This window comes from Salmo trutta, chromosome 2, assembly GCF_901001165.1.
Source record: "Salmo trutta chromosome 2, fSalTru1.1, whole genome shotgun sequence".
NCBI classification, from domain to species: Eukaryota; Metazoa; Chordata; class Actinopteri; order Salmoniformes; family Salmonidae; genus Salmo; species Salmo trutta.
The window spans coordinates 34374438-34396807 of record NC_042958.1 but is presented as its reverse complement, the minus strand read 5'-3'; the positions used below and the strand labels follow the sequence as shown (position 1 = coordinate 34396807).

General features: G+C 42.2%; 1 protein-coding gene across 1 annotated transcript in view; it reads right to left on the bottom strand.

The window, feature by feature from the left end:
• LOC115154356 (sickle tail protein homolog) overlaps positions 1-19085 on the bottom strand; it is a 188806-nt gene extending 169721 nt beyond the window's left edge. Inside the window, exon 1 of the mRNA XM_029700514.1 lies at positions 17911-19085. Within this exon, the coding sequence (XP_029556374.1) occupies positions 17911-18250 (340 nt within the window). The 5' untranslated portion in view covers positions 18251-19085. The remainder of the gene's footprint in view (positions 1-17910) is intronic.
• Positions 19086-22370: the final 3285 nt, after the last annotated feature.

Below are 22370 nucleotides of genomic sequence, written 5' to 3'. Positions count from 1 at the left end.
GGCAGGGACTGGGAGACTAGTCAGGATTGAGGGAAAGATGAACTGAGAAAAGTACAGAGATATCCTTGATGAAAACCTGCTCCAGAGCACTCAGGACCTCAGACTGAGGCGAAGGTTCACCTTCCAACAGGACAACAACCCTAAGCACACAGCCAAGACAATGCAGAAGTGGCTTCGGGACAAGTCTCTGAATGTCCTTGAGTGGCCCAGCCAGAGCCCGGACATGAACCCGATCGAACATCTCTGGAGAGACCTGAAAATAGCTGTGCAGCGCACTCCCCATCCAACCTGACAGATTTTGAGAGGATCTGCAGAGAAGAATGGGATAAACTCTGCAAATACAGGTGTGCCAAGCTTGTAGCTTGTAACGTCATACCCAAGAAGACTGAAGGCTGTAATTGCTGTCAAAGGTGCTTCAACAAAGTACTGAGTAAAGGGTCTGAATACTTATGTAAATGTGATATTTCAGTAAAAAAATATATATACTGTACATTTGCAACAATTTCTAAAAACCTGTTTTGCTTTGTCGTTATGGGGTATTGTGTGTAGATTGATTAGAAGAAAAAAAACCTTTCATACATTTTAGAATAAGACTAACGTAACACAATGTTGAAAAAGTCAAGGGGTCTGAATACTTTCCGAATGCCCTGCAGGATAAAGCTAAGATGAAAGTTTCTCTCAGCTTTAGCTGCATGACCGTCACACCATCAGAATCAGAGGAAAAACATTCTTCGGAGGCAGACTACTGGAAACTGGGACAGAACAGGGGAGTTTCACCCATCAGAGTGACATGCCTGTTATAATAGTTGGGCAGTTAGATGTAATACTGCTACAAAACATTGTAAGATGTACACTTATGGAAGGCAATTCATTTGGGGAGGCAGGTAGCCTAGTGTTTAGAGCTTTGGGCCGGTAACCCGAAAGGTTGCTAGATTGAATCCCCGAGCTCATAAGGTAAACATCTGTTGTTCTGCCCCTGAACAAGGCAGTTAACCCACTGTTCCCCAGTAGGCAGTCATTGTAAATAATTGTTCTTAACTGACTTGCCTAATTAAATAAAAAAATTCACCACACCCAATGTTGGTTGTTGCTGTCATTTTCTTACAATATCCTTGCACAAACCAAATCTCATTTAACAGCACCTTGCATTGTTGTTGCTGTTTACACAACTTTCTGAATTAAAGATAACTGTTATTAATATATCCTCACGGTAAGATGAGATCGCCAATTCATATTATTCAATGAATGGGAATTTTAGTCTGATGACCACTGTTATTTGGGTAACATTAACAGTCTCTTCAGGTCAGATGAGGACCTGTCAATAAACTTGCAGAGTGCCCCAAGTTAGCATTTTTCTGGACAAAAAGGAATGCTTTTAAGAGCTCTGTTTTATGGACTAGTGAAGAGCTAGCTCCGCATTCTTAGAGTGCATGTGTGCATTCAGTCTGCTTTTATCAGGCATGACTAGTGTCTCTAATCATTCAAATTGGACCATTACCATCCAGCGATGGCAGCGCACGGTGGGTTAACGGTTTATGCGTTAAAGGTGTTAAAGCTATTATCTATCTGAATCAAAAGGCTATCCGATCATAAATGGTCCTGGAATAACAGCACCACTCCTCCTCTTACTCCTCAAAATAAATCTGGAGTTGAGTGGTTTGGGATTTTGATTTATTTGACTTTTGGATCCTGGATTTTGATTTATCAACGGGTATTTATTTACAACAGCAAATATGGGCCAGAAAGAGGCCAAGAGGATGAGCTCTCTCTCTGCCAAACAGGGCTTTAGAGATTTACAGATAACGGCTAGCTGTAATAACCACGACGTAGTGTACAGGCAGAACTGATTCAAGTCATACTGTACATGCACAGTAGGATGTGTGTCCCAAATGGCACCCTATTCCCTATAAGGTTTATTAATGCAGTCAGCGAGTCAGGGGCTACCTCTGTGGGCCCTGGTTAAAAGTGGTGCCCTACTGTATATAGGGAAGAGGGTGCCATTTGGGACCAGTAATACAAACAGCAGGCATGCCTCTTCATGGTGATAAACAAGACAGTTAAATACGTTGGAAAACAACGTGTCGTCTAGCGTCCAGGAAACGTTACAATAATAGGAAGGAAATTCTATTAATTTCTGGAATGGTGGCTCACAGATCTAGTTTAGTCCTAAGAATAGATTCAATGGAACTAGTTTTCAAAGAATCCATTTTACCCCTCTTGAACTTAGGGCCTACAAATCCTGATTATGCAGGGCTGGAATTTCCTGGTCTTTGCTAATAAAACAATATAATAATATATGCCATTTAGCTGATGCTTTTATCCAAAGCAACTTACAGTCATGCATGCATCCATTTTTGCATGGGCGGCACAGCGGCCAAACACACAGCCCAATGTACTGTATATAGTACAACTGAAGTTTGTCTACAGTAAATCTTTTGTTTTACTGTATCAGTTATACCCTCAGTGGTATTGTAGCTAAGCCGTCTCACAAGACAGGGTCATCTGTCAGTGTGGACCAGCCTTTCCATCACTGAACATGATGCAGCTAATTCCAAGGGAATAAAGAGAGGGGAGATAGTTGCCTGAGCTGGAATCCCTCTTTAGATTACCATAGACTCTGGTCAAAGGTACTGCACTATGAGGTGCCAATTGGGACACAGCCCCCATTATGCTGACATACAAACATCACTGTCATAACCTTACACAAGTACTTTTCCACTCAATAATGACAGATGTTGAAATACGATTGAAAATCAACATCAAAATGAATGAATGAAAAGATTGATTTAAAACGTATCAATAAACTCAAACTTTGTGAATTTCCTCCACAGGAGCGCAGCCTGAATACCACACTGTAATAGCAACTGAACATGATCACAGAATTCAAATATTCATGAAAATCAACATCAGAAGGTTATTCCTTTTTCAGGAATAAAATCTAAATATCAGAGCGTCATAAAGACTGAATATTCAGTGCTAAGTTATGGAATACAGAGATCCATAACAACATGGAGAGAGAGCACTAGGTTACACACAAGTATTTATGTAGCCCCAGTTTTAATGAATCAGCGTGGTTTGAATGGAGGCAGAGGCGTATTGATTTCTCTGTCTGCTCTATCAGAGAAAATGCCTGGGGGAGAGCTAGCATCCACTGATATCTGCTTATTATCGCCAGTCAAGTGAATTAGCCATGATCGCTAAAAGCTAACAACATAGTCCATACATAAGATTGGGGAAAAACTAAAGTCTGCATAGGGCTCTGGTCAAAAGTAGGGCACTATGTAGGGAAAAGAGTTCCATTTGGGATGCAGCCACATGCAGTATGTGCTCAGTGCAGGATCTACAGGTTTCTGTTGGCGAGATTACAAGTTGCCGTAATTAGCTTTGGAGAAGGGCATAGATGGGGTACAAAGACGAGGGCTTAATAGCAACATCAATTTGTGTACACACTGTAACGGAAAACTGTGAATTATATAGAAATTTGGGGTATTATCAACAGTAAAATGTATTGTGGGAAAATGTTGTGGGCGGAGCAAAGAATTGCTGTATTTCGAATGGTACTGTAATTCCACCCCACAGAATACAGGCTAGCCCAAAAACGTTTGACCACTAGTGGGTGCATGGTATTGCTCATTAACATATTTTGAGACGTGCCTTGTAAGAGTCTATATTTGTTGAACCCATGAGAATGCTGTACCAATTTAACTCCTATGTGGTTATAGTGCCCCATGAATTTGTTTAGGAAACAGATTGGAGTGGCAGCAAGTCTTGAATCTGAAATGGTTGTGCATTTTGCCATGTCCTTTTGGTCTGTTTGCCCTGTAGTCACTGCCAGTTTGGAAGCCTTTGTAAAGCAAAGCTCAAAGTTCCATCATATGATGATTGACAACTGTTGAGTTCAGCTACTCTCTGGTAGCACTGTGACATGTGCAGCATTCGAAGTAGGCTTTGTATGTATGTACAGTTGAAGTCGGAAGTTTACATACACCTTAGCCAAATACATTTAAACTCTGTTTTTCACAATTCCTGACATTTAATCCGATTTAAAAATGCCCTGTCTTAGGTCAGTTAGGATCACCACTTTATTTTAAGAATGTGAAATGTCATAATAATAGTAGAGAGAATGATTTATTTCAGCTTTTACTTCTTTCATCACATTCCCAGTGGGTCAGAAGTTTACATACACTCAATTAGTATTTGGTAGCATTGCCTTTAAATTGTTTAACTTGGGTCAAATGTTTCGGGGAGCCTTCCACAAGCTTCCCACAATAAGTTGGGTGAATTTTGGCCCATTCCTCCTGACAGAGCTGGTGTAACTGAGTCAGGTTTGTAGGCCTCCTTGCTCGAACACGCTTTTTCAGTTCTGCCCACAAATGTTCTATGGGATTGAGGTCAGGTCTTTGTGATGGCCACTCCAATACCTTGACTTTGTTGTCCTTAAGCCATTTTGCCACAACTTTGGAAGTATGCTTGGGGTCATTGATCATTTGGAAGACCCATTTGCGACCAAGCTTTAACTTCCTGACTGATGTCTTGAGATGTTGCTTTAATATATCCACATCATTTTCCTCCCTCATGATGCCATCTATTTTGTGAAGTGCACCAGTCCCTCCTGCAGCAAAGCACCCCTACAACATGATGCTGCCACCCCCGTGCTTCACGGTTGGGATGGTGTTCTTCGGCTTGCAAGCCTCCCCCTTTTTCCTCCAAACATAACAATGGTCATTATGGCCAAACAGTTCTATTTTTGTTTCATCAGACCAGAGGACATTTCTCTAAAAAGTAGGATCTTTGTCCCCATGTGCAGTTGCAAACCGTAGTTGGGCTTTTTTATGGCGGTTTTGGAGCAGTGGCTTCTTCCTTGCTGCCTTTGCTGTGGATATAGATACTTTTGTACCGGTTTCCTCCAGCATCTTCACAAGATCCTTTGCTGTTGTTCTGGGATTGATTTTCACTTTTCACACCAAAGTACGTTAATCTCTAGGAGACAGAACACTTCTCCTTCCTGAGCGGTATGACAGCTGCGTGGTCCCATGGTGTTTATACTTGCGTACTATTGTTTGTACAGATGAACGTTTGGAAAATTCTCCCAAGGATGAACCAGACTTGTGGAGGTCTACAATTTTTCTCTGAGGTCATGGCTGATTTCCCCATGACGTCAAGCAAAGAGGCACTGAGTTTGAAGGTAGGCCTTGAAATAAATCCACAGGTACACCTCCAATTGACTCAAATGATGTCAATTAGCCTATCAGGAGCTTCTTAAGCCATGACATCATTTTCTGGAATTTACCAAGTTGTTTAAAAGTACAGTCAACTTAGTGTATGTAAACTTCTGACCCACTAGAATTGTGATACAGTGAATTAAAATGGAAATAATCTGTCTGTAAACAATTGTTGGAGAAACTACTTGTGTCATGCACAAAGTAGATGTCCTAACCGACTTGCCAAACTATAGTTTGTTAACAAGAAATGTGTGGAATGGTTGAAAAACGAGTTTTAATGACTCCAACCTAAGTGTATGTAAACTGCCGACTTCAACTGTATGTGCAGCTCGGTGGCAAGTAAAATTCTGTATTTCATATTACACGAAGTACTGTTTAATGACGTGTGTGACATCATTGTCCCCAGCACAAGGTGCATCTGTGTAATGATCATGCTATTTAATCAGCTTCTTGATATGCCACACCTGTCAGGCGGATGAATTATCTTGGCAGGAGAAATGCTCCCTAACAGGTATCTAAACAAATGTGTGCACCAAATCTGAGAGAAATAAGTGTTTTGTGCGTATTTCAGCTCATGAAACATGGGACCGACACTCTACATGTTGCGTTTCTAGTTTTGTTCACTATAATACACTGCCTCAAGCTAGAGCTTGAATGAAGTCCCACTAGACCAAACAAAGTATCCCACCCAGTCTCTCTGAAACACTCACACACTTCTTGCTCAGTGACCTGATTCTAGTCTGTTTGGATTGAAGGATGACACATAGGCATCCAGTCATTAGCGAACAACAGCAGAGCATGTCTCCTAGAGTTAAGAAGCAGGGCATGATGATGATCTCACACCATCCTACATTCTGAGACCCTTGGGCCAGTCAGGTACAGTTCTTCAGTCCACATGACTAAGGTAGACAGTGTGTTTTTTATTTTTAGTTAACTTAACTCAATTAAGAGAAAATTCTTATTTACAATGACGGCCTACCAAGAGGCCAAAGGCCTCCTGCGGGGACGGGGGCTGGGATTAAAAATAAAAATGTTGGACAAAACACAGATCACGACAAAAGAGACACCACAACACGACATAGAGAGAGATCTAAGACAACAACACAGTATGGTAGCAACACATGACAACATAGCATGGCAGCAACACATAACAACACAGCATGGTAGCAACACAACATGACAACAACACAGTAGCAACACAACATGGCACAACAGGTGACTGCCAACTGATGGATCGACAAATTACCTACAAATCCCCTTGCATCAAAACTAACTACACATTCTTATTTGTAGATCCGTTAGTCACAACTTACCGAAAATGCATCACATATTTGATTCTCTCAAACATTGCTTGTCTTTCCAGGTTGTCAACCTGGAAGCCATTTTCCCTGCTGCCATGGCGACCATGCAACCTCTTCTTCCCACAATCCACCATAAATGGAGGTCTTTGACTTCTAAATTGGCTGAGTTTGTCTGACTGAGATTATTTGTGTCTGGTGTCTATCTATATCTCCTCCTGTGCCAAAGTCTGACAATTATCTCAATCCTTCAGCACAGGCTTTTTTCATAACCTTCTTCACATCCCAAATAGCACCCTATTCCCTATGTATCGCACTACTTTTGACCAGGATCAATAGGGCTCTGGTCAAAAGAAGTGCACTTTATAGGGAATAGGGTGCCATTTGGAACACACATAATATATAATAATAGTTTTTCTCTCTGCATTACTTTATCTTGGCCAGGTCGCAGTTGTGAATGAGAACTTGTTCTCAACTAGCCTACCTGGTTAAATAAAGGTGAAATAAAAAAAATATTTAAAAAATTATAATTTGGGAAGGGCCCATAAGCATTTCGCAGTTAGTCTACAGCTGTTGTTTACGACGCATGTGACAAATACAATTTGATATGGTATTGTCTGTGACTCCCCTACCTATGTAATTCTCCTTTGGCAGACCGTTGTGTAAATATGTCCAAGCCACCGCTCAGTCAATGGAGCTAAGAAGTTCTATATTTATACAAACTCTGAGGCAAATTAAATTTCAAAACCCAGTGTAGTGAGAAATGTGTAATGAAAGATGTGGACCACAAATGAAGAATCTTTGAAGGCTGTCTGATCTGGGCCAGTGTGTTACGATGGTCTGTAATAACACTTATAGTCTTGCCAAAGTTTGTCAAGGTCGCCAATAGATAAACCAGAGGGCTTTCTGGGTAATGTTAGGCATTAATTAATCTAATCCTTTCTCGATTTTGAGGAAAGCGATCTTATCTCATGCTTAAAAAAAGTCATCACAATTAGATTGAACTTGTTTTAGCTCATTTAACCATAGTGCTTTTTTTCCCACCCAAAATCAGAAAGCGTCAGTCGAGAACAAATTAACAAGGAACATGTGTGGAATGGCTCAGCTTGTAAGGTTCAAGCCTGGAATAACCTGGTGCCAACTGTCATGGCACCATATTCTGTCACCCATGCTCCTGTGCCATCTGCCAGAAGTAATGTAACAAAATCTTGATCAGAAAAACAAGTATTTCACAGACCACTGAGAAAGTAGACACACACACACACACACACACACACACACAGTCTCAAAGTGCATCCTTATTGTCATCTCTGATGATTCACAGGAAACTGAAGTGAGTACCCTCACATTCATGTACAGACAAATCCCCTTACTAAACTCTCCTGTCTGTCTGCATGCCATACTGACACCACACAAGAACAACACAAGATGACTCCTTATACTGTGCAATGACCTGGATGACTAAGGATAACTGGAGACATTTGGGCTTTAGCTTTTCCCCCGTGCTGCTCTTGTCTCACCCGCCTTTACTTTACAAAACGACTGACAATGTTTACATGACCTATACACTAGTACAGATGAGAGAGAGAGGGGGAGAGAAGAAAAGAGGCTGTTTTGGCAATGTTAACATTTTTTCCAATGCCAATAAAGCCCTTAAATTGAATTGGTGAGATAAGACTGCATGGGTGCTTGGAGATAGACTAGCTGATGGTTGATAATGCAGCCTAGCAGTCTCTCTCTCTCTCTCTCCCTCCCTCTCTTCTTATCAATGCGTGTCTCAGACGTACAGAGCCTTAAAACTGCCAGATGTGTCATTAAAGAGGCCAGCTTAGACCACTGGCCTCTGGCACACTGCATGGTCCACTCCATTGTCTCCTCTGATGAAAAACTGATTTCCACACCAGCCAAGGCAGAGGGGACCACAGTAGAAAGTGGACGCTGGGATTGAAACCCGGTCTCCGGTGGGGAGCAGTAGGAACATGATTGGTCGGGTGTGTTACCGCTAGACCAGGTTACAGCAGCCAGGACATCAGCTGACATCTTTAAGGGCAAATCAGAGCTTTTATTTCAGCTTCAGTCAAAGTCCTGGCCCTGTGGCTTACGTCAACACTGAAGACTTAACAGATGCTGGAAATGTCACCTGTCACACACGCTTATCATCCGGCCCCAGTCACGCAACATCAGCGCTAGACCGACCTCCGTGCCCCGGCTGCAGCCATGGTCTGTCTCCCAAATGGCACCATATTCCCTATATAATGCACTACTTTTGACCAGGGCACTATAAAGGCGACAGGGTGCCATTGGGGATGCACATTGGTCATGGCCCATGCCTGGCCTTAGATGCTATAGCTTGACCTATTAAACCAGCACAAAATGGGACCTGAACTTGATCTATGAACCTGTATTGGTAATCTCTGTTCATAAAGCTGAGGTGAAACACATAAGGTTATGACGATAAATTAGCCTTATCCGAGCCAGAATGGCACATAGGGCAGAAGCCTATTTCCTATTTTCCTATAAAGATTTAAATTAAGTGAAAAATATGAGGTTACGGTGATGCCAGTAAAATCACATCAAAGTTTATTTGTCACGTGCGCCGAATACAACAGGTGTACACCTTAAAGTGAAATGCTTACTTACAGGCTCTAACCAATAGTGCGGAAAAAAAGGTATATGTGTGTGTGTGTGTGTGTGTGTGTGTGTGTGTGTGTGTGTGTGTGTGTGTGTGTGTGTGTGTGTGTGTGTGTAGTTAAGTAAAGAAATAAAACAACAGTAAAAAGACATTTTAAAATAAGAGTAGCAAGGCTATATACAGACACCGGTTAGTCAGGCTTATTGAGGTAGTGCGAATAGTTATTTGTTTAGAGAAAATTGCGGAATCATTAAAGTAACTTCCAAATAAAGACAGACAGATAGTGAATGAGGGCTCTCGACAAACAACAAAATCACCCAAAATAGCTCTACAAATTGAATATCTACAGCGTTTGTATGTGGAGCTGCTTCGAAGATTCAGGCCTCAGCAGGAAATGTGGAGAAAGTCCTGTTTTTGTCATCATCACTCCGATTCACATAGAGAAACATTGAGTCCTCCAAGCCTCCATCTGCCACAATACACAGATCATGTATTCTGTTTGAAAGTCTTTTGAGAGAGAGTGTATGTGTGTGGGGCGGTGGCATGGCGCAAAGTAATTCTTCAGTTAAGAATAGCAGTGGGTAGAAACTCTGTACATACTGCGGTAGAAACGTGAAAGTAAGGTATAGAAAGAAAGAGGGGGAAGCAAGAGAGAAAGATAGAGACAGAGAGAGAGAGAGAGACATAAAGAGAGAGATAGACAGAGACAGGGATAGACAGAGACAGATGAAGAGAGGAAGATACAGAGAGATACAGAGAAATATATAAGTAAAGAGAGAGAAAAAGACACAGAGACAGAGAAGATGTGTGTGTGTGTGTGCATAGGAGGGGCAGGAGTCCTCCTGGCCAGTGGTCTGTTTGTGTGAAGAGGTTGGAGGGAGCACACAGAGCCACAGACTGGGAGACATCTGGTTTCCAGTACAGACCTGCCCCTCATAACCCACAACAAGACTTTTTACTGCAGGTAAGAACAACTGACACACACACACACACACACACACACACACACACACACACACACACACACACACACACACACACACACACACACACACACGGCTCCAGACCTGCAGACTTCCCAGCATACCCTGCTCACATTCCTGACCTCCTTCTGTCACCCGAAAGTTTGACTCACGCCCACAGCTCACCTCTCTCCTCCCACCGTCCTTCCCCCTGCCATAACGCTGTCTGTCTCCCCTGTCTCTTCCCCTGTCTCCCCTCCCCCAACTGACTGTCTCTGAGTTAGACAAGAAACACATAACTCAGACCTGACACGAGGATGAATGGTATCCACCTCGACGGGGCTGTAGTGGAGTGGGTCGAAAGCTTCAAGTTCCTCTGTGTCCACATCACTAAGGAATTAACATGGTCCACACACACCAACACAGTCATGAAGAAGGCACGACAACGCCTCTTCCCCCTCAGGAGGCTGAAAAGGATTTGGCACGGGGCTGCAGATCCTCAAAAAGTTCTACAGCTGTACCATTGAGAGCATCTTGACTGTCTGCATCACCGCTTGGTATGGTAACTGTTTGGCATCCGACTGGAAGGCGCTACAGAGGGTAGTGCGTACGGCCCAGTACATCACTGGGGTCGAGCTTCCTGCCATCCAGGACCTCTATACCAGGCGGGGTCAGAGGAAGGTCCTAAAAACTGTCAGACTCCAGCCACCCAAGTCATAGACCTGCATGGCAAATGGTACTGATGCACCAAGCCTGGAACCCCGTGTATATAGCCAAGTGATCGTTACTCATTGTGTATTTATTCCTTGTGTAATTATCTTTCTAAAATTGTTTTTCTGTTTGCATTATTGGGAAGGGCCGGTAAGTAAGCATTTCACTATTAGTGTACACCTGTTGTTTGTTTACAAAGCATGTGACAAAACATTTAATTTGACACCCCCCCCGAACGTGTGTGTGTGTGTGTGTGTGCGTGCGTGCGTGTAGGTGTGTGTGTGTGTGTACTTGGCAGGGAACATCTTAATTGACAGAGGGGATAGATAGTTTAAAGGGATAGTTTGGGATTGTGGCAATGAAGCTCTTTATCTACTTCCCCAGAGTTATTATTAACTCAAGGATACAATTTCTTTAGAGGTAGTTTCACGAGCCAGTGCTAACAGTTACCATAGACTTCCAGTCTTTGTGCTAATGCTAGTTAGCAATTGCACAAACGCAAGTTAGCAACTTCCTTCAAGCTGCACCCAGAGATGTAAAAATGGTTATCCACGAGTTCATCTGACACTGGGAATGTAGATAAAGGGCTTCATTGCCAAAATCCTGAAGTATCCCTATAATGAAAACATGTGTTTACCGGTAATCACCAAATACTTCAAGACAATGACACTACAAAACCAAGGGTAGGTTTAGGGTGCATACCAAATGACCCCTATTCCCCATATAGTGCACTACTTTCGACCAGGGCCAGGAAATAGTAGTGCATTATAAAGGGAATAGGTTGCCTTTTGGGACGCGGCCAACTCGCCTACTGTGTTTAATCTAAGCTAACTAGGGTGAGGGAATGTGATGATGGGGCCAAAAGTGAGTGATCAGACCCCCTACTCCCTTCCATAATCCGCACCCCACGAAGATGGGATTGGAAAAACATCAACGTGACATGGGATCCAGTCATGTGATCAGGTGAGGAATGCCTTCGACTCCGAGGCACGGAAGCAGAGCGCTGATAGGACGATCTAATGCTGGACTAGGGTTGTCAATCACAATACCAGTATCACAATCCTACGATACTCAATTCTCCAAATCGAAATAAGGGAAATACTAAGCAGTTTAAATTCTTTAAAAACCTGCTAAAATTGTGCGTGCTAAAGTTAGAAACACATTTTGTCATGTTTGTTTATTTTTCTATGTTTCCAACATTAGGACTGTTTCCTCAAGAAACAAGAAATTAAGTCTGCTTCATGTTTTGTTTGCTTGTCATGACACTTCTGAGTATTGGAATACTGATATCACAAAAACAACCCTATCGTGAACCATACACAACACAACGCAAAAGTCTGACTGATGAACAGGACAGGAAGCGGAGCCCGGAGATCTAATCCCACAACAAGCCGGTTTGACCGATACACACAAAACAGACAGATAACACACTGATCCCCTGTAGCCAACCACACACATGGCAAAACAAACCTGCAAACTGAGTAGCGTGGGAGTAAGGAAAATGGCTTGGTGGCTAACATGGGACTAGTGAAACTAGTCTACCACCCATACACTGTAACTACTACAATTACTATACTACTATTACACAGTGGTGTAAAGTACTTAAGTAAAAATACTTTAAAGTACATTTACATTTACATTTTAGTCATTTAGCAGACGCTCTTATCCAGAGCGACTTACGGTAGTGAATGCATACATTTCATAAAAAAAAATTCTGTGCTGGCCCCCGTGGGAATCGAACCCACGACCCTGGCGTTGCAAACACCATGCTCTACCAACTGAGCTACAGGGAAGGCTGTACTACTTAAGTACTACTTAAGTCGTTTTTTGGGGTATTTGTACTTTACTTTAATATTTATATATTTATATTTTTGCCAACTTTTACTTTTACTATACTACATTCCTAAAGAAAATAATATAATTTTTACTCCATACATTTCCCCTGACACCCAAAAGTGCTTGTTACATTTCGACAGGTAAAATGTCCCAATTCACACACTTATCAAGAGAACATCCCTGGTCATCCCTACTGCCTCTGATCTGAAGGACTCAATAAACACAAATGCTTTGTTTGTAAATTATGTCTTAATGTTGGAGTGAGCCCCTGGCTGTCCGTCAATAAAAAAAACACGAGAACATTGTGCTGTCTGGTTTGCTTAATATAAGGAATTTGAAATGGTTTATATTTTTACTTTTACTTTTGATACTTAAGTACATTTTAGCAATTCCATTTACTTTTGATACATTTAAAACCAAATACTTTTAGACTTTTACTCAAGTAGTATTTTACTGGGTGACTTTCACTTTTACTTGAGTCATTTTCTATTAAGGTAGCTTTACTTTTAACCAAGTAGGACAATTGAGTATTTTTTCCATCACTGCTACTACACAAACCACATAGTATCTAATGACACTACAGCACATGAGGTTGGTGGCACCTTAATTGAAGAGGACAGGCTCACGGTAATGTCTGGAATGCTGGAATGGTATCAAATACATGAAACACATGGTTTCCAGGTGTTTGATTCCATTCCATTCGCTCCAATCCAGCCATTATTATGAGCAGTCCTCCAATCAGCAGCCTCCTGTGCACTACAGTACAAGAGTTACTACCAAAAAAACTCCACAGAATAGCAGAGATGCTTCACCATGGAAAGGTAAATACCTGTCTATTTGTGGAAAAATCACCCTGATGAACTCTTTAGTCATATCTAGGTTTACCTATTTGCTTATGGTCTTACCTACACCTAGCGAACAGTTTTTTTTAAATTATATTTATTATTTGGAAAGGCAAGCCAGAAAAAATGTATATAATAAATATGAATTCGGATGGCAGAAATGATTAAATATTAAAGCATTAGACCTCTCACTAAAGGCTTCAATCATACAAAAGTTAAACTTAAATCCGAACTGGTTTTCTAGCAAATGAGTAAGAATGTCTCACCCTATGTTCAAGAATGGCCTTTTTCCTGTTACTTTATTCAGACCTCTCACTTTCAGTTAGTTGAAAAGGAAATCATCTCCCAAAATTCGCTATTTTTAAAACAAGCCATAGAAAGTTGGTTGCAATTTTATAATTTTTGGAACCTTTACTTAACTAGGCAAGTCAGTTAAGAACAAAATCCAATTTACAATGACGGCCTACCCCGGCCTAACCCTAATGACACTGGGCCAATTGTGCGCCGCCCTATGGGACTCCAAATCATGGCCGGTTGTGACACAGCCTGGAAATGAACCAGGGTCTGTAGTGATGACTCTAGTACTGAGATGCAGTGCCTTAGACCACGACGCCACTCGGGAGCCCCATAAATTACTGAATAAATAATACAACAAATATTGTGGTTAAACTCAAATGCTCTTCCCAAAATGACAACCAACTAATTGCAGCATTACCGCAAAAATGGAAGACGAATGTGGAAGGGGGAAAAAGTAAGGAACTTGACTGTCGGCCATTTTGAGCCTGCAATCAAACCCACAAATGTTGATGCTCTAGATACTGAACTAGTCTAAAGAAGGACAGTTTTATTGCTTCTTTAATCAGAACAACAGTTTTCGGCTGTGCTAACATAATTGCAAAAGGGTTTTCTAATGATCAATTAGCCTTTTAAAATGAAAAACTTGGATTAGTTTACACAACTTGCCATTACATTTACGTCATTTGGCAGACACTCTTATCCAGAGCGATTTACAGTAGTGAATGCATACATTTCATAATTTTTCATAATTTTATTTTGTACTGGCCCCCCGTGGGAATTGAACCCTGGCGTTGCACACACCATGCTAGCGTTGCAAACACCATGCTCTACCAACTGAGCCACAGGGAACACAGGAGTGATGGTTGCTAATAATGGACCTCTGTACGTATGTAGATATTCCATAAAAAAATTGGCCATTTCCAGCTACAATAGTCATTTACAATATTAACATTGTCTACACTGTATTTCTGATCAATTTAATGTTATTTTAATGGACAAAAAACGTGCTTTTCTTTCAAAAACAAGGACATTTCTAAGTGACCCCAAACTTTTGAACGGTAGTGTATATATAAGTGACCCGTTTCAGGAAACTAGCCATATGTCACGGGTCACTACTTCACATGAGAGCCATTTCAACGTAATCTTTTTTTTAATCAAAATGCGTTTTTTGGGCAGAAATGCCTTTTGGAACATGTGAACTTTCATGTGCCTTAATAACAAACTTGTATGCCATCTGTAAATATGAATACATTGCTAAATTATGATCCTAGTTGGTTAACCTGTTGGGGATAGGGGGCAGTATTTGCACGGCCGGATAAAAAACGTACCCGATTTAATCTGGTTACTACTCCTGCCCAGTAACTAGAATATGCATATAATTGTTTGATTTTAATAGAAAACACCCTAAAGTTTCTAAAACTGTTTGAATGGTGTCTGTGAGTATAACAGAACTCATTTGGCAGGCCAAAACCTGAGAAGATTCCAAACAGGAAGCGCTCACTCTGACTATTTCTTGGCCTTCTTGATCATCTCTATCCAAAACAGGGGATCTCTGGCATAACGTGACATTTTCTAACGCTCCCATAGGCTCTCAGAAGGCGCCAGAACGTTGAATGGTGACTTTGCAGGCCATGGCTGAAAAACAGTAGCGCATTTGGATAGTGGTCGATCTGAGAACTATGAGACTGGGGCGCGTGCACGAGCCGACACCATGTTTTTATTTTTTCGTCTTTGAACGAAAACAGGGTTTCCCGGTCGGAATATTATCGCTTTTTTACGAGAAAAATAGCATAAAAATGTATTTTAAACAGCGTTTGACATGCTTCGAAGTACGGTAATGGAATATTTTGAATTTTTTTGTCACGAAACGCGCCGGGCGCGTCACCCTTCTTTACCCTTCGGATAGTGTCTTGAACGCACGAACAAAACGAACAAGCTATTTGGATATAACTATGGATTATTTGGAACCAAACCAACATTTGTTATTGAAGTAGAAGTCCTGGGAGTGCATTCTGACGAAGAACAGCAAAGGTAATCCAATTTTTCTAATAGTAAATCTGAGTTTGGTGAGTACCACACTTGGTGGGTGTCAAAATAGCTAGCCCGTGATGGCCGGGCTATCTACTCAGAATATTGCAAAATGTGCTTTCACCGAAAAGCTATTTTAAAATCGGACACCGCGATTGAATAAAGGAGTTCTGTATCTATAATTCTTAAAATAATTGTTATGTTTTTGTGAACGTTTATCGTGAGTAATTTAGTAAATTCACCGGAAGTGTTCGATGGGAATGCTAGTCACATGCTAGTCACATGCTAATGTAAAAAGCTGGTTTTTGATATAAATATGAACTTGATTGAACAAAACATGCATGTATTGTATAACATAATATCCTAGGAGTGTCATCTGATGAAGATCATCAAAGGTTAGTGCTGCATTTAGCTGTGGTTTGGGTTTTATGTGACATTATATGCTAGCTTGAAAAATGGGTGTCTGATTATTTCTGGCTGGGTACTCTGCTGACATAATCTAATGTTTTGCTTTCGTTGTAAAGCCTTTTTGAAATCGGACAGTGTGGTTAGATTAACGAGAGTCTTGTCTTTAAAATGGTGTAAAATAGTCATATGTTTGAGAAATTGAAGTAATAGCATTTCTAAGGTATTTGAATATCGCGCCACGGGATTCCACTGGCTGTTGAGTAGGTGGGACGCAAGCATCCCACTGGCCCAGAGAGGTTAAGCCACAGAAAAAGTGAGCAACCTTCCCGCTAGCCATGATTGGCTGAGATAATGGGTGGGCTGGACATGCCGAGAGATGAATTCGGATTGGTCTGCCATATAGCACGCTTCTGTCTATTTGAGCTGGTTAGTATGTCTAGGTAATCCTGTCTAACGCGGCTTTTAAAAAAATATATATTGCTTAGTAAAACTGCATAAGTGTTGCTCTCCGCTTTCTGGAGGACCGAGTTCTGAAATTAGTGGAATTAGATTATGATAGCTAAGGAGATGGTGAAAACACCTGTCTCCGGATTACATCTTCAAACTAAGGGCAACCATGGTATCCGTGACAGGGCGAAGCGCCCAACCATGATGTATACGGGTAAGATACGGTTAAGATAGTCTAGACGCCACTATGCAAGTAGCCATTTCAATACAATGTCACTGCGATAACTGTTGATAGACGTAGCTGGTAAATTCGCTCTGGTTATCTACTCCAATTTCAGACCACGGTTAAGATAGTCTAGCTAGCTACAATTTCAGATATTACACGTTTCTAATTTTGACAAAATCTTTTAATTTCAAGTTAAAGTGTACTGTTAGCTAGCTAGCCAACGTTAGCTGGCTGGCTGGCTCGCTAGCTAACATTACGTGTATTATTCATATCTCGGAGCCATTTGCATTGCTTGTTATAGCCTAATGTTAGCTAACTAACATTGAACCTGGTTGGTTAACTATCTGCATATTCATGCAGGGTGGTAACGTCATGAGTTGTGATTATGGTTAATTGTTTAGCACGCTAGCTAGCTACATGTCTCAACAAAAGGCTCCACTATGCAAGTGTCCATTTTAATAGAAAGTCATTGCGGCAACTGTTAGCCAGGTAGCTTGGGTGCTTGACTGCTGTTGTCAGGACAGAACGCTCGGATCAACCCTTAAAGAGATTTGTGGAGCTAAAGTTTAAGAAGGTGTGAACAATGCTCAATGGGTGTAGACAAAGAAGAGCTCTCCAGTAGATAACAAAACATTTAAAGGCCATTTTCTTAAAAGTGAGGTTACAAGTTTATCAACTTTCAAAGCAGAATTACTTTCCCATTGTTCCTCAAATGCAGTGTATGATATACCATTTTGTAGCTCTGTGTCTTGGCTTTTATCCAATGTAAAAAACACAATTTCAAATGTTGCTACATAAGACCGAATCAAGGCGGTCGGTGAAATATTTGCAAAAAACATATATGGGGGATTGGAAGTGATGCAGACATTTGCATTGATTGAAGCTACAATCTATCTGCAATATTAAAGCTAATCTACCCCTTAAAAAATAAAAGATGCTCATAAACACATGGCCACCGGTGTCACAGTGGAAAAGCAGCATGACTGTAGTCCAGTACTCACTGTGCATAGAGCCCTGTGGAAGGGCTGAGGCTTTAGGTGTGCTGATTCTGCTCTTGGGTTGGGCCACCATGTCCATAGTCTGTGCCTGGCTTTGGGACTGGGTCTGAGTCTGAGACTGCATCTGGGGCTGCTGTTTGTCCGCCTGTTGCAGTGCAGGTGGGGCGGCTGCAGCCAGGGCCCTCTGCTTGGTCAGGGTCCCGTCGCTGCCGGCCCTCATCAGCTTCTCCCCTACACTCACCACCCGGGCTCGGGCCCCACCAGGAGCCTCCTTACGGGAGGACGACAGCTTGGAGCCAGCCCCGGCGGAGGATGGTCGAGCCAGCCGTGAAGCTTTAGACATCCTGCTGGAAGTCAGTGGAAGGCTGGGTGTCTGGGACTCTCAGTCTATCTGTCTCTCTTAGATTCTGTTAGTGCCAGGTCCGTGGTAAACAGTAGAGTATTCCAGCTTCTCGGTGTGTGTGTGTGTCTCCCACTGGGCTCTGCGAGTCCTGACTGGAGCAGGTAGGCTGGGTTGGGCAGCCAGAGGGAGGAGGGTACATTTGAGAAGGCAGAAGGGGAGAAGGAGGAGAGAGAGAGAGGGGGGCTGGAAAAGTTAACAGCTCCCTGGAAGGTGTACTCTTCTCCTGACAGGGCCTCCTGGGCTGTGTGTGTGTGTGTGTGTGTGTGTGTGTGTGTGTGTGTGTGTGTGTGTGTGTGTGTGTTTGTGTGTGCTCAAACCTGTGGCTCGGCAGAAGGTGCTGGGCCAAACGCATATATAAACAACCAGGTCCTTAATGTCAGCGCATTCCAGCTCTATAACCCACTGTTTCCCTCTCTATCCCCCGCTCTCACACTCTTCTCATCCCCTCCTCCTTTCCTTTAATCTGCTGTACTCCCTCTCTCATTGACTCTCTGTCATACAGAGACAGTCCCGCACTCCCTCTCTGTCATACAGAGACAGTCCCGTACTCCCTCTCTCATTGACTCTCTGTCATATGCAAACAGTTCCGTACTCCCGTTTTCTCTGCTCTTCTCTTCCTTTTCGGTTTCCTCTTCCACTGCTTTGCTGATGCTCAGTGTGAAACTGTTGCGGTGCTCTGGCGAGCACAGACAAAACACGAGAGAGAGGTAGAGAGAGAGAGAGAGAGCGCGCGAGTGAGTGAGTGAGTGAATGAGTGAGTGAGTGAGTGAGTGAGAGGAAAAAAGAGCATGAGAGAGAGAGCGGGAGAGAGAGAGCGGATGATTTGTGATCCCTCCTCCTCAGGTGCAGCTGCTGAAGCCGTTCCAGATGTGTCAGTTGCTTCATGTCACCGCTCAGCTGCCCAACACACACACAGCCACTCGCATTCCTGCTCACCACTCCATCGACAGATTCACCTCAAACTCCCAATCCTCTCTCTCCCTCTATCACTCTTCCTCTCTTTCCTTCCCTCATTCACACTGTCTCCTCATGCGTGTGAAAAGATGTTGTCCTGATACTGGAAGCAGCTGGAAGTAACAAACACACACATTCTCTCTCTCACACACACACACACAGCGACCCCTTCACCGGAAGAATTTACAGAGAATTAAAGAGCACAGAGGAAAGAAGGATTACTGTAGAACGCAGCATTCTTCTCTGGACAGTGAGTGTGTGTTTGTGTGTGTGTGTGGGTGGCCCTGATTGGCTGCCACACTGAGCTTTAGATGAAAGAAAGAGAAAGAGAGAGGAGAGAGAGAGAGATAAAGAGAGAGAGATAAAGAGAGAGAGCAAAAGAGTGAAAACAGTGCAGCTTGAAGGTGAGAGAAAAATGGAAAAAGACGAAAGGAGCTCATTTGTGTATCAGAGAGCTACAGAGAGGCATTCTCCTCCCTCTCTCCTCTCCACCCTCTCTCCTCTGAGCCTAAACAGAATGTTCTGTACATCTGTACACACAGCTCATCCTCACACTCAGCACATCCTCCTCTCCTGAGGTAAGATAGGCTGCATCCCAAATGACACCCTATTCCCTATATAGTGTACTTCTTTTGAGCAAGGTCCATAAAGCTCTGGTCGAAATTAGTGCACTATATACACTCTTAGAAAAAAAGAGTTACAAAACGGTTCTTTGGCTGTCCCCATGGAGAACCCTTTTTGGTTCCAGGTAAAACCCTTTTTGGTTCCATGTAGAACCCTTTCTACAGAGGATTCAAAGGGTTCTCCTATGGGGACAGCCGATGAACCCTTTAAGATTCTAGATAGCACCTTTTTTTCTAAGAATGCAGGGAATAGGGTGCGATTTGGGACAGAACCATAACAATCAACTCAGACTTCAATATGGGTATGAAACAAAGATGCTGACAGACCCAAGGTCAGGTTGTCCTCATTCCAAAGACATTATCTCCAAAAGAAGGAACAAAAGAACTGATCTGGAGTAGCAAAACAAAGACTAAGTTAACTATGGATGTGGCAAATGACAGACAGTAACAGAATCCCTGAGGGAGATTCATTTTTTTAAGGGTTAACAGTGAGGCTGATCATTTTCAGGCAGGTTACACATACGGTGTGACTCACATATGACTACGAACCGAGGTCATGCCACAATACGTGTATTAGCTGGTGACATACAACACAGTTTACAGGCTACCCACCATAGATGTTTTATGATACATGTGCTCAGTTTCATTATGTGGCATGTGGCTGGCATGTGAAGTAGAAGCGTGTTAGCTATGTACAGTATGCACTTTGTTCAGTGCTGAGAGATTTAACACCACACAGAGGATTATGGTTAGCGCAGGATCAACAAACTATGAGAAAAGTAAAGAGCAGCCAACCAAGCCAATGGACTATAGCACAGGAGAGGGGGGACCACCACATACAAAAAATACAACAGAAAACTTCACCAATTGCTTAATCAGTGTTATCTGTGAGTTGGGTGGAATTCAGAAGGAAAAGAAATTGAGCTAATGTGTGAAAGTTTGTTCACTCAGACTTTGCTTATAGTGAGCTGAATGCATAAAAACATGGTTTTGCCTCCAGCATTTTAAGCCTATCCCAAACCTTAACCCTTTCATTAACCATTTGGAGTTAATGCCCAACCTTAAGAATTTGGAGTTAATGCCTAACATTAAACCTTTATCACTTCAAAACGTGAGTTGAATTACAAATGAATGTTTGCCTTTGGAGCTCCCGAGTGGCGCAGCGGTCTAAGGTACTGCATCGCAGTGCAAGAGGAATCACCAACCTGATGGTTGGTTTACTGGTAAAAACGAAGACTGTGTGGAACATAATGGAAATCAATCAATAATATGCTTGTATAATGCAATACTGTTACAGACATTTTCATAAAAATATTGGAGGAGATGCGCACACACACACACGCACACACTCACACATACGCACAGATGCGACAGTATTCAGTCGCCATGCGATTTGTAATTACTCCCCCATCCCAACCGCCACCCCGGTCCTCCATTACAAGACTTCTAGGCCATCTGGACCTGACAGACCAATCAACTTATAGATATGAAATAATCATATCAACACATCAGTGGAATGGGTTTAGAGCAGAAGGAAAGCAGATTGACCTATATAATGTCCAGGTCCCTAAAGCTCATGGCTAAGAACCTCTAGGATTCCCTTTGTGTGTCTTGGTGTGTGTGTCCCAAATAGCACACCATTCCCTAAAGAGTGTACTACTTTTGACCAGGGGCCATAGGGAAACCTATAGGGCTATTGTTGAAAAGCAATGCACTAAATAGGTAATAGGGTGCTGTTTGGGATGCAAACCTAACCTTCCATATGCGAATGTGAGGAGAAAAAGTGACATTTCACTGTGAATAAAGGAGAGTAATCGCAGAAACATCAGATTATATTGTAGAATTCAAGTGTTATGAAGGAAATAATGTATACAAAAGCAGTATCATGCCTTTGGCTAAGACGTAGTACACAAACTCTGACACACACTCCGATATACACACCATTCTGTAAATATAGGAACAAACATAAACACAGACTCACTTATATGAGCTGCAGTGAACCAATGCCCAAAGCAGTTATAGTGCATTCAGAAGGTATCCACACCTATTTACTTTTTCCATTTTGGTGTGATACAGCCTGAATTTAAAATGGATTCAATTAAGATTTTAAGACCTTACAGATAATTATATTTGTGGGGTACATGCAACTTATTATGTGTTGTTAAGCACATTTTAACTCCTGAACTTATTTAAGCTTGCCATAACAAAGGGGTTGAACACTTTCATTTTGTATTATTTTGTAAAAATGGCAAAAAACATAATTCCACTTTGACATTATGGGGTATTGTGTGCCCATAGGGAATAGGGTGCCATTTGGGACACTGCCTTGGATACAGAATGGCTATCCAGAATTGGGTCACATTCACAGCACTACAGTAACAGAGATGTCAATGTCTCTCACCATATGTCTGCCTGTATGTGTGATCAACTGTGGGAGTAATTTCTTGACAGGAACAGGAAGGAAGGCCTACAGGGTTGGAGCC